This window comes from Equus przewalskii, chromosome 1 (assembly GCF_037783145.1).
Source record: "Equus przewalskii isolate Varuska chromosome 1, EquPr2, whole genome shotgun sequence".
In the NCBI taxonomy this organism is placed as follows: domain Eukaryota; kingdom Metazoa; phylum Chordata; class Mammalia; order Perissodactyla; family Equidae; genus Equus; species Equus przewalskii.
Window position 1 is genome coordinate 60,856,351 of NC_091831.1, and position 12,679 is coordinate 60,869,029.

At 37.0% G+C, this 12,679-nt stretch overlaps 1 protein-coding gene across 2 annotated transcripts in view; it reads left to right on the top strand.

Annotated features, from left to right (window-relative positions):
- Nucleotides 1-8,779, top strand: part of MCU (mitochondrial calcium uniporter) — a 188,508-nt gene extending 179,729 nt beyond the window's left edge. Inside the window, exons 7-8 of one of the 2 annotated variants that reach the window (XM_070565555.1) lie at nt 5,066-5,186; nt 6,837-8,779. In XM_070565555.1, the coding sequence (XP_070421656.1) occupies nt 5,066-5,186; nt 6,837-6,910 (195 nt within the window). In that variant the 3' untranslated portion in view covers nt 6,911-8,779. Of the gene's footprint in view, nt 1-5,065; nt 5,187-6,832 lie in introns of both variants that reach the window. The other variant, XM_008530593.2, reaches the window with a different exon arrangement.
- Nucleotides 8,780-12,679: the final 3,900 nt, after the last annotated feature.

Below are 12,679 nucleotides of genomic sequence, written 5' to 3' on the forward strand. Positions count from 1 at the left end.
AGAAAAATCATGCAATAGTGTGGAATGGGCTGCTGCTGTGTTTCTAATTAGATTTCCTTCCCCCATATGGCCACAATAGTTATTCTAAGACTTCACTTCAAGCTCCCTCTCCCACCCTTAACCTTACCTCCTACTTCTCCTAGAAAATTGAGGTTAACAGATGCAAGCTTCCTAATTCCTAAACTCTGTGAGTAATAATATCTGTACCTACTCTCACACTATTTTCTTCAAGCTCAAATAAGAGGTGGCATTTTTCTGTTCAGGGCTAGCTCTTCCACCTGTTCTTAATCCCATTCCCCTTTCCAGCATCTTACTCCAGTTTATTTTTTGTGTTCCCTATGTTATCAACCTCTCCCTCTCTGACTCTCTTTCCTTCATAACCAAGCTGTCTGCATCTCTTCTCACTTATTATCAAATCACTAAATTTCTAGAACAGAGTCTAGCACATAGTGCTTAGTAAATGCTTGCCCAAAAGAGGGAGCATTGAATGAATTTGAATAAATTTAATTAGTGTATACATTTACATCCTCAGCACAGATAAGTAAGTAGCTTAGCAAGAGCAATTTAGATGAAAGTAGAGGGCTTTCCCTCAAATTTTTAATCCCACAATGATCCCTTCAGTGAATGTTACTTGATTCAGGCCTCAATTCTATCCATATTTAAAAGGCTTCCACAGTCCCTTCAGCTACTATTCATCCATTATCTGTCATCATCAATAATTAAATATTTACTTCTGCTTCTAGTTATGGCATACTAAGTAATCAGAGCAATGTTCCCATTAAGAAAAGCTAGAATAGTTAGAGAAAACATAAAACACATCTGCTTATAGACACTAGAGAGCTAACAAGATAGCAAAAATTTCCAGGAAAGGACCAGAAGAAGAGTCGTCCCAGGATGGTGAACCTAGTGTTTAGATGTGATTTTTGCTCCAAGGACTTATGCTGATTAAGGGTAAGACTGAGAGGCCAAGAAACTGAGCCATACTTGATAACCTAGAAGGACTGAAGCTGTAGAGATTGGTGTCTAGGGATTGCTAAAGTAGGTGAAACACTTTTACTTTGGTTTGAAAGTTTTAAAGGCCACTATTGTAGAATAAGAGTGAACCTGCAATAGGCTCCCCCAGAGACTGTAGCTCATCTTTCAGTCATCCCAGTCCCGTAAATTGGATTGAGGTAGTTCTAGAACATGGGTAATCCCAGAGTGCTAGTGCTCACAGGTTCTAGGCAGAGGCAAACATCAATTGTCCCTAGGAGGAGATAACATCATCCTAAACCTTAAATTATTTCTACAAATAATTTTGCAAATACAAAGTTAAGCACACAATCAAAAATAAGTAGATATATAAGGAAATACCTACAGAAACAATAGACATTAGAATCAGAGATAGAGGATCCAGTTACTGGAGTTATCAGACATAGCCATTAAAATAATTATACTTAACTATATTCAGGGAGATAAAAGGTGAGGTTGAGAATATTGGCAGATAACTTGATTTTTTTTTAAGAAAAAAGAACCAAATGAAAATTCTATAAATGAAATTTAATGGATTTAACAGAAGATTAGACTTAACTAAAGAGAGATATAGTGACCTGGAAATAAATCAGAAGAAACTATTCAGAATGAAGTATGGAAAGACAAACACAGTAAAATATAGGAGAGGGTAAGAGATAGAGAGAGTACAGTGAAAAGGCCTAATATATATTCAATTTTATTGATATCTCAGAGGAGAGGAGAGAGAATGAGAAGAAACAATATTTAAAGAGCTGGTGGCTGACAATTTTGCAAAATGATGAAAGACATCAATTTATAGATTTAAGAATCCTAACAAATACCACCAATGTAAAGAAAAGGCCACATGTAGGCACATCAATAGTAAGACTTCAAAAGACAAAGACAAAGGAAGAAACCTTAAAAGCAGCCAAAGGGGGAAAAGAAAAGCCTGCCTTCAAAGGAGTCACTGTTAGACTGATAGCTGACTTCTCAACAGCAAAAATGAAAGCCAGAAAACAGTGGAATGGTATCTTCAATGTGTTGAAAGAAAATAGTTGTCAACTTATAATTCTATACTCAGCAAAAATATCCTTCCAAAATAAAGGTGAAATAAAAATGTTTTCAAAAAAAAACAAGCAGAGAATTCATCACCATCAAATCTGCACTAAAGGAAATATTAAAGGGTATTCTTTGAGCAGAAGAAAGATTATCACAGATGGAAAGTCAGAAAAGCAGAAAGGAATGAAGAGCAATGAAAATGGTAAATCTGTGAGTGAATCCAAATGAATATTAAATGTATAAAACAATTATAATAAACTCTTATGGAATTTAAAATACAGAAAAAAATAAAATATACAACAATGGCATATAAGTCTGGAGGGGGTAAGTGGACTTAAAGTGTTCTAATGTCCCTTCATTGTCTGGAAAGAGGGTAAAAGTATTCAACTTTGAATAAGAGGTCCTCGCCAGTGCAGAAGGCAAGAAAAAGATACAAAGATGGAAATAGTGGAAAGAAAGAAAACTGGCATTATTCATAGATTTTGTACATCAAAAAATAAAAAAGCATATACAGGTAATTGGTTAGAATCCATAAGTGAATTTCTTAAGATTACTGGATACAAGGTCGATATACATAAATCAATTACATTATCTATCTGTATGCCAGTCACACGTGGTTAGAAAATGAAACTTAAAAAGATGCAACTTAAAATGACTTTTAAAAATACCTAGAAATAAATCATGCAAAATACAGGTAAGCCCTCTGTGTAGAAATACATAAAATTAAAGGAGACTTAGTAAATATAATGGTATATAGCATGTTCATGGACTAGAAAAGTAAATATTGCAAAAATCTCAGTTTTATCCAAACTGATCTTTAGATTCGGTGCAATCCCAGCAGATTTGGGGATGGGGGAAAAGGATTGAATAAGCTGCTTCTAAAATTTATATGAAAATATAAAGGACTAAGAAAAGCCAATAAACCTTTAAAGAAAAACTAGGTAAGAGGATTGACTCTGTCAGCTATGAAGACTACAGTTTAGTTACAACACTATAGTGATTAAGACAGCGACACAAGAATAGACCAGTAGTCTAGTGGAATAGAAGAGAGAAAGTAGAAACAGACCCAGTGTAAGTCAACTTTTGATTTTAAAAAGATGGCACTGCAAAGAAAGGAAAGTCTGTCTTGATAAATGGTGCTAAGATAATTGAATATCCATATAAAAAAAAAAAAAGAAATGACCCCATCCTTACACTATAAACAAAAATTAACTCCAGATGGATTGTAGATCTAAATATGAAAGGTAACGCAATGAAGCTCCTGGAAGATAATATAGGCAAGTATCTTAATTACTGTTGAATAGGGAATGACTTTTTACACAGAATGAAAAGTGCTAACCGTAGAAGATAGGAGTGATAAGTTAGACTAAACTAAAATTGAGAACTTCTGTTTATGAAAGGACACTATTAAGAGGGGAAACGGGCTGGGAAGAGGTATTTGCAGTATGTATATCCAACAAAGTATCTATTTCCAGAATATATATACAAATCAGTAAGAAAAAGACAGACAATCCAATAGAAAAAAATAGCAGGAGATTTGAATAGGCACTTGAAAAGAAGAATGCAAATGGCCAATAATATATGAAATGAAAGACCTCAGCCTCATGAGTGATCAGGAAAATGCTACATATCTCCAAGAGAAATGAAAACTTATGTCCACATAAAAACTTGTACGCAAATGTTCATAGCAGCGTTATTCATAATAGCCAAAAAGTGGAAACAACCCAAATGTCTATCAGTTGACGAATGGATAAAATGTATATCCATTCAATGGAATATTATTTGGCAATAAAAAGAAATGAAGTACTGATACATCCTACAAATAGATGAACCTTGAAAGAAACCAGACACAAAAGTCTACATGTTATATGATTCCACTTATATGAAATGTCCAGAATAGGCAAATTTATAAAGACAGAAAATAGACCAGTGGTTCTTTGAACTGGAGGTGTTGAAGGAGATGGGAAGTGACAGTTGAAGGGCATAGGGCTTCTTTTGGGGATGATGAAAATGTTCTAAAATTTATTGTAGTAATGATTGTACAACTCTGTGACTATACTGAAAACCATTGACTGATATACTTTAAATGAGTGAGTTGTATGGTAGTGAGTTACATCTCAGGAAGGCTGTTTTTAAAATATGATGTAGTACTTCTGCATGCACACCAGAATAGCTGATATTTTTTTAACTGGCAATATCAAGTGTTGACAAGGATACGGAGTGATGGCAACTTTCATATCCTGCTGATGGGAGTATAATTGATACAACCATTTTGGAAAGCTCTTTGATATCACTTCTTAAATTTGAACACAGGCACACCCTATGATCTAGGATTTCCGCTCATTAGGTATATACCCAACAGAAGGGATAAGTCCAGAAATATTCTTGACAGTCTTAGTCATAATAGCCAAAACCTGGAAACAACCCAAAAGTCTGTCAGTAGTACAATAGATAAGTAAATTGTGATGTAGTCATACAGTAGAATGTAATATAGCAATGAAGATAGACTACAGCTACACACAAAAGATGACTATCACAAAGAGAATATTGACTGAAAGTATCCATACGCAATGTACACTATCTGACTCATTTTTATAATTCAAAAAACAGGTAAAACTGAGCTGTAGGGCTCAGGGGGATGCATGCTTAAGTAAGAAAGTTGTAAAGAAAGCAAGAAAACAATTACCATCAAACACAGTGATCACTCTAGGGGGGAAAAGAAGGGTTAGTAATTGGGAAGGGCAGGAGGAGGCTTCTGGGTTGTTGGCAGGGTTCTGTTTTCTTTACCTAGTGATGATTAACATATTCATTATGTAATGATTCATTGTGATGTACAGTTTTGTGTATTCTGTGTGTTTCACAATCAAAAATGTTTAAGAAATAAACATTTAACAGCACAAGTCAGTACATATCCTATATGTGTGTATGTGTATTAAATCTAATCAACAGTAAATGCTTATTTTGGGAAGGTAGTAGGCTACGGACTAATACTTTAATTTTTCCTTTATTTTTGTAGGAATATGTTTATCCAGAAGCCAGAGACAGACAATACTTATTATTTTTTCATAAAGGAGCCAAAAAGTCACGTTTTGACCTAGAGAAATACAATCAACTCAAGGATGCAATTGCTCAGGCAAGTTTTCCAAAAATAAAAATAAATTCCAGCCCCATCTTGTATTATTATTATTATTATCATCATCATTATTATCCACAGTACTTCAATGAGTAAACTGAAAGAATGATCCAACTGTCTTCTTCCTATATAATTTATTCCTCAATTGATAAAAGTACTATTTTAGCATGGACACCTATCTAGAATGTTTTATAGCACAAACAGGTGAAAAGATGATGGGTCCCATATATCCTATTAAGACTAGCATATTGAAAATTTAGACTTGTCTTTACTTTTTTCATTTCTGTTTCTTCACAGTTATCTATTTTTACTTTTCTCTCTCTTTTTTTTTTTTTTTTTTTTGAGGAAGATTAGCCCTGAGCTAACTACTGCCAATCCTCCTCCTCTTTTTGCCAAGGAAGACCGGCCCTGAGCTAACATCTGTGCCCATCTTCCTCTACTTTATACGTGGGATGCCTGCCACAGTATGGCTTTTGCCAAGTGGTGCCATGTCTGCACCCGGGATCCGAACCGGCAAACCCCGGGCTGCCTAGAAGCGGAACGTGCGAACTTAACCGCTGCGCCACCGGGCTGGCTCCTACTTTTCTCTTTTTAAAATCTTTCTACAATAATTAATCCAAAGATTTCTCACCTAAAGTGTGTGGTAGCAATGGAGCAAAAATAAAATCCAGGTAAGAGAAAAAGACTACTGGAAATCTTTGCCAGGCGCAGGTCAGAGATTATTGAACTGGAGGATGCTTTTTTAAAAGATTGATATACTTTATTTTTCATACTAGTTACCTCTTTCAAATTTTTGAGTGTGCCTTCTCCTCACTTTGATATCTTTAATTTTGGTGAATAATTCCTCATTCCTCTTCTCTGTAGTCTTCTATAACTTTAGAGATTTTTAAGTAATCTCTAGAAGCTCTTCCCTCCTCTTTAATGTTTAGTTGCTCTCCTCTGGACCTTTTCTGCCTTCTCTGTCCCTTATTGGTGATGAGGTTGGGCTTTGAATAGGCTTAAGCCATCTTCCTGCCTTGGCCTAAGTGGGCTCGTCGTGTCTTTTATTGCTCTGTGTGGTGGTTCTCAACTGGAGGGAATGCATCAATATCCTCTCTAGAGCTATTAAAAATACTGATGCTTTGGCCCCACCCTAAGTCTGTTAAACCAACTTCTCAGGGGTGAGGCCTGGGCACGTGTGAGTCTGAAAGCGCTGCAGTTTGGCTGCACATCCCTGTTTTAAAAATCACTGACTAGTGGAAAAATTAACAACTATTGGACAAATAGCTAAATTCTCAAGCAGCATAAATTAAAGTTCTGGCTTCAGGCAAAGGTCTGTGTAAGGGCTTCCCTCTAGAGAAACGCCATTAAGGTGCATCAGGTGCTCCCACGTTGCTGAGCCTCTGAGTCCTGCCTTGTTGACTGCGTAGCCTTTTCTGGAGGCTCTGCTGATAGCCGAAAGCACCAGAACAGACTTCTGTTTCTGTCCCGCTTTGTGATCCTGTCTTTAAAGCCCTTTGCCTCTGGCACTGTTATTTTGAGAGTAGTTGACATGCTTTCTGTGATTCACAGTGCTGGAGGAAAGACAATTTCCTTTTCTCAGGAGATGGTAATATCACTGAAAGCTTCACTAGCCAGTTTTTCTCACCTTTTTTTTTTTTTCTATTTTAGGCAGAAATGGACCTTAAGAGACTGAGAGACCCATTACAAGTACATCTGCCCCTCCGACAAATTGGTGAAAAAGATTGATCTTCAAAGAACCTCTGAATCCCAGCAGAAAGAACACCTGTTTATAACTATTGCCTTTTTAATTAAAGCATTGCAGGTGGAAGCTGGGAGCCATGTCGGGGTAGAGGGTTTTTACCTTTAATTAAAAAACAAAAATGAAAAGCATCTTAGGGAAGAAAGGAATGTTCAAATCTGAGGATCAGGCTCTGTGGAATAGAAGCTCAAAGGGCTTAGGGAATATTGTCTTAATCAAGCATCTCAGTTTCTGGATGAAAGTGATGCATTATATATTCAGAGATTCATCAAGGGAAAATGATGCTGGGGGTGTTTGTTTCTTGCATCTTTGCAGGAGTGGCAAAACAGTAACACACCAGCACCCCACTCAGCTCTAATTTTTTTAATTTAACCTTTCTTATTTTTGACATAGAAGTAAATAAATATACCGGAAAAACAAATCCTTAAGATATGTGGTTGGCAAATGCAGCCTGAACCCATGTCATTAGCATTTATTTTAAATTGGACCCAGTCTCTGCAAAGTTACCAGGAATCTCTCCCGCTTCTGCCCCTTTTCTGACCACCCATACCTGCTGGTTACACTAATTTTATCCATATGATATTTGGAACCAACTTATGACTGATAATTGACACTTTGAATTATCCCTTAATACCTTCTTAAAAGTCTATATATTCCAGTGCACTGGATCACTATCTAGGAATCATTGGTAACACTGCATGATGTTTTTTTGTTTTGTTTCTTACTACTTAATCTTTAAGATGAGACAAAATTTCCCTCATTTATTTCTCTATCCCATTGATTTTCCCCTCTCCCTCCACAACTCAAATCAGAGAGGGGAGGGTTTAGCTGTATTACCAAATAAGGAAGATAGAAAGTTTACAAACTGGCTAAAAATCATGGCTCTGTTAGCCGTTTCAGAACCAGAATAATTTCATTGCAGTTAATATGCTTGTGTGACAGCATTCCAGGCCACCCTTTTGGCTCTGCCTTGTCTGGAGGCTTTGTTAATCGCAAAGGACACACACTTCCACACTTCGTGAGCCCTCCCACCTCCACCACTTCAGCAGTTGTAAATCAAGTGTGTGGATCTCAAAGGGTGCAATTTACCTTTATACAGGTATACATTTCTAGGCTTCCTTCAACCTACCTTCTTCACCCTATTTTTTCTTATCTTAAATTGAAAGAAAGAAGAATTAATCTTATACTCTATCAAAGTATTTTCTACCATATTTCCAGATGACATCTGCACTTGAAGACTCAAAGGAATCTGTGTCTCATATCCTGTTTTTAACTACTGTGGGGGTAGGATGGAAGGGATGATGGGACTTGCCACACAGCTGATTGGCTTTTTTCTTTACATGATTCATCCCTCCTCATTGTGGCAAGGGGTTTCTTTCTCCTTGGGATCCTTGTGTATGAAAAGGAAACTGTAAATGAGAAACCTAGACTCCAGGTGCCTTGCAGAGGTTGAAGGCCAGCCAGAATTGCTGCTGCTGCTGCTCCTGCCACCACCCCTTCCACTGGCATGATGGAATGAAAGGATGCATGTCTCCACTTCCCAAACCCTCCTCCCACTTCCTTCCCCTGATCACCCCCCAAGTTGTTCAACCCCTTCCCTCATTTATTTTTGTTAAGTTGTGTGAATTATTTTTAAACCATTTATCCTGTTTATGCACAGAGTTTTTAAGAAGAAACAGCACAGTGCAAGGAGAAAATCCTTTCGGGGTGTGTGGGAGGTAAGGGAGGGAGGATATGGAGAAAAGTCCTTTAAACAAATAGCAAAATATTGAACACGTGTAAAATCCTGTATCATTTATGAAATATGTAAAAAAAGCAATGTACCTTCTGGAACAATAAATATTCAGTTTTTGAAACGTAGCATCTCATTCTTTAAAGCAAAAACAAAAAACAAAAAACTATTTTCCTGTGGGAACTTTTTCCTTCTAAAATTAATTTTTATAAAAATACTATTTTGAAATTAAGCTTTGTTCCCAGAGCCTATATTTTAAAAACAGGCATTTCATTAATTCTTCCTAAACCTAGGATGGTCAGTATTTTCCTAGTTTCCCAGAGCCACCAGAGGTCAAGAGATAACAATCATAATAAAGCCAGTGGCAGCACTGAGACTAATATCCTTATCTCCTGATTAACAAGAAAAATCTCCATTATATCAGGCCACCAGATTGCCCAGTGTAGTCTCCTGGACTCCAGAAAGTTGTTCAAAGATGAACCAAGATTACATATTCATTATTTTAAGAGTTTGTATCAAATTTGTAATGATTACCAGACAGGAAAATTTCACGTGCTGCCTGAAAGCATATCAAAAAGCATGTATTCGATGGCTGACTGCATTTAATGCAGTGTGAGATGTACAAAGAGCCTCCATAACTATGGTCCTGTCTCCTTGCAGCTTATAGCAACCTAACACAGACATCCCTGAGATATAGTGTAGGGTGTAAAAAGATACGACTGAAAATGTCGAGCCATTGTTTGCATTCAACAAATACTACCTACATACTCTACAACATTCTGTTAGGCTTTAGTGAATCTTCAGTGGGGACAGATAATGGAGAGTGTTCAACCCAGTAGTGAGTGTAGGTAATGCAGTTTTGCTGAGGGACCATGGACTTTTAGAACTGGAAAAAGTAAAAGGTTCTCAGCATGGTCCCTGGAGCAGCAACCTGGCATCTCCTTGTTAGAATGCAAGTTATCTTATCTCTGCTGAATCAGAAACTACGAGTGGGGCCAGCAACCTGTGTTTAACAAGCCCTCCTGGTGATTCTGATGAGAACTATTGATCTAGTCAAACCATTGCTTTAAAGAGAAGGAAACTGAGGCACAGAGAGGGCATCTATCTACACTCATCAGTGACTCCAATCATCAAACAACCAAATGGAGTGACTGGAGAATTGGCGAGTGTGGTGAATGTGGTAAATGGAAAGAACAGAGAGCATGTTCTATTGTGTACCATGTGTACATGTACTATTGTGTCTTGCTTATCAGGATGTAGTGATAAGCACACAGTAGACACTTAGAAAAACAAATACAAATAGGTTGAATTTTTTTAATCTACCTGGAAATATTTCACAGAAAAGTAGGACTTCTTAGATTTTGGAACTCAGTTTCACCCAAACATTAAGGGTTGTAATTCATTTTTATCACTGCCAACAACCCTTAGTTCATTGCTGTCTTGCAAATGTCCAAACTCCTTGTCTTTCAAGATGCACTTCATGATTATTTCCTTTGGATAAATGTATAGGTTAATTTTAATGAATCCTACTGTATATTAAATGACCCACTGTATAAGTTTTCATTTATGTATGTTTTATAAATGCATCATCCATTGAGTAATCCCTCCTTCTTGAAACTGTCCTCAGCTCCTGTGTCTACTCTTGGGTTTCCTTCTACACATCTCTACTTCTCTGTCTCTTTTGCGGTGCCGTCTTCCTCTGCCCACATCTTTGCTGTTAGGCTTCCCCAAAATTCTATCTGGGACCACATTTACCATGGATGATCGCATCCACTTCCCCATTTCAGTTACCATTTATATGTTGGTAGCTCTCAAATTGTTATTCTAGCTCAGATCTCTCCTGAACAGCAGACCAGTTTATTCATCTCCTAACTGATCTATTTCTAGCAGTACCCGCTATGCATTAAATTCCTTCAGTGGCACCAGAGTATTTTTGTTTTTAAATTTAATAACACATACTTTAGAGAAATCAAATATCAACAAGAGTTAGCGTTAAATATGGGAGAAGGGAGGCTAAAAGATACCAAAAGAAGCAGTCAGCCAAATCCAGATGAGAGACATTCCATAAGACAAATGACTGGGTTTCTTCCATAAATGACATTGGCAGAGGGAAAGGAGGGGAGACCATTGCAGATCAAAAGTAACTTAAAAGACACAACCAAATGTATGGATCTTGTTTGAATCTTGACTCAAACCAGCAAGAAAAAAATTTTTAAAAAAATTGGGGAAATTTAAATATGGAATGGGTATTAGATGATATTGAGGAATTATTACTAGTTTTTGTAATAGATGTAATAATTACATGATTATGTAAAGAAGACCGTATGTTAGAAATGCATACTGGTGTATAAGTGAAACAAGATTGACAGAATGTTAGTAAATATCATAGATGGGTGTTCATTATTGTTTTCTCTACTTTTGTATATATTTGATATTTTTCATCATAAAAAGTTAAAATGGAAGGGCAGGTCAACCAAAAAGGAAAAAACAGGAATGACGCACACAAAAAATCCTACCATCCTGGGAATGTTTGTTTACAGAGCCAAAGGGCTATCTGGTAAAAGTCCTTGACTCCGACAATCAATCCTGGCAGCAAATCTGGGTTTATCTCATGCACACGTCCTCTGTTTCTCTGCAACACACATGAAGCACTCAAATGGCTTCATAGGGACAGGAAATTTCAGGATTTTGTTTTTTCTGTTAAGAGTGCTGACACTTAGCAGCATTATCCTGCAATGAGACAATTCCTCAGTCCCAGAGTCATCCATTGTTGCCATCAAATTGCAGCTTAATAATAATAATTGCAGCAAATTGCTCGTGTTCCACTAGCATTAGTGATAAAGCAGCTAACTACAAGTTTAGATCAATGGAAACCACTTGCTAGACTATAAACTCTGTGCTTGCAGGGACCACGTTTTCCTTAGTCACTGTCAAAAACCATTGACCAGCACGGCCCTTGGCCCCTGGTAAGCACTACTGTTTAACTGAACTGAAACCCTTAGAGGAAAGGGGCCATAATAATTTGAACGCACTTAGCATAGTAACTAATTGTGCTAAGAAATTATGAAGACAAGTTTAGGGACTACTTCCTAAAGACAATAATATTCCTTTCCCAGTCACTAGAAATTTGGTTATTAGGAAAAGAAACATAGATGAGAAAAAGTATAGGAATAACAGAAGCCCAAAGCATCAGGTCAAGATAAGATTAGGGAGAAAAATTTTAGTTTCACTCAGATCCATGTTGAATATAATACTTAAACGAACAAAAACCTTTTCCTCACCCTTCGTTTTATCCTTCCCCTTCACACTTATCTTCAGTAATAGTACTTGCCACTTCTCAGATGTCCACACACCACAGAACTTCAGGGAGCTGGCAAATTCCAAACCTGTAATTACTAAGGTTGTATCTGGTGACATGTTAATATATACGTCCAGACATTTTCCCTCTTTTGTCTAAAAGTGAAACTCCAGTAAACTTGGTCACTTACTTTTCAGCGTGTTGTTAATTTAATGAGTTGAAGCCCCTATCCCTATCTTAGTGTGAGAATTAGTAAAATAACACTAAACCATTTTAAGTTTTGGGAAGAAAGGCACTATGAAAACATGAGGTAGTGCTGCTTGCATTGGTAAAAACACAACTGAAACCTTGTTTCTTTAGGAAGTTTTGAGATCAAAGATCATAATAATACAGACTTAAGAGCTTTCTTCAAGAGAATATCGTCTCCTTCCCATACCTGTCCTTACTACGTTTTTGTGTGCTATTGTAAACTTCTTGACCCTCCAACCAAGACATTTCCTAATGACCAGTTCCAACAATTTGGCTTTATCCCATTCTCATTTAGTATGCAATGCTATGGCTGCGACATCATGAACTCAATTCCTAGCAGTCACCAAACAAGATTTTGATGTGAGAGGATGTCCCTCATTTGAAGTTCCCTTCTGGATAAGATACTGGAGGTCTCATTGCAGGGAATTCTGGAGTGAAAACAATAGGAGGATGAGGGATTGTAAGGGTTTTTTTCCT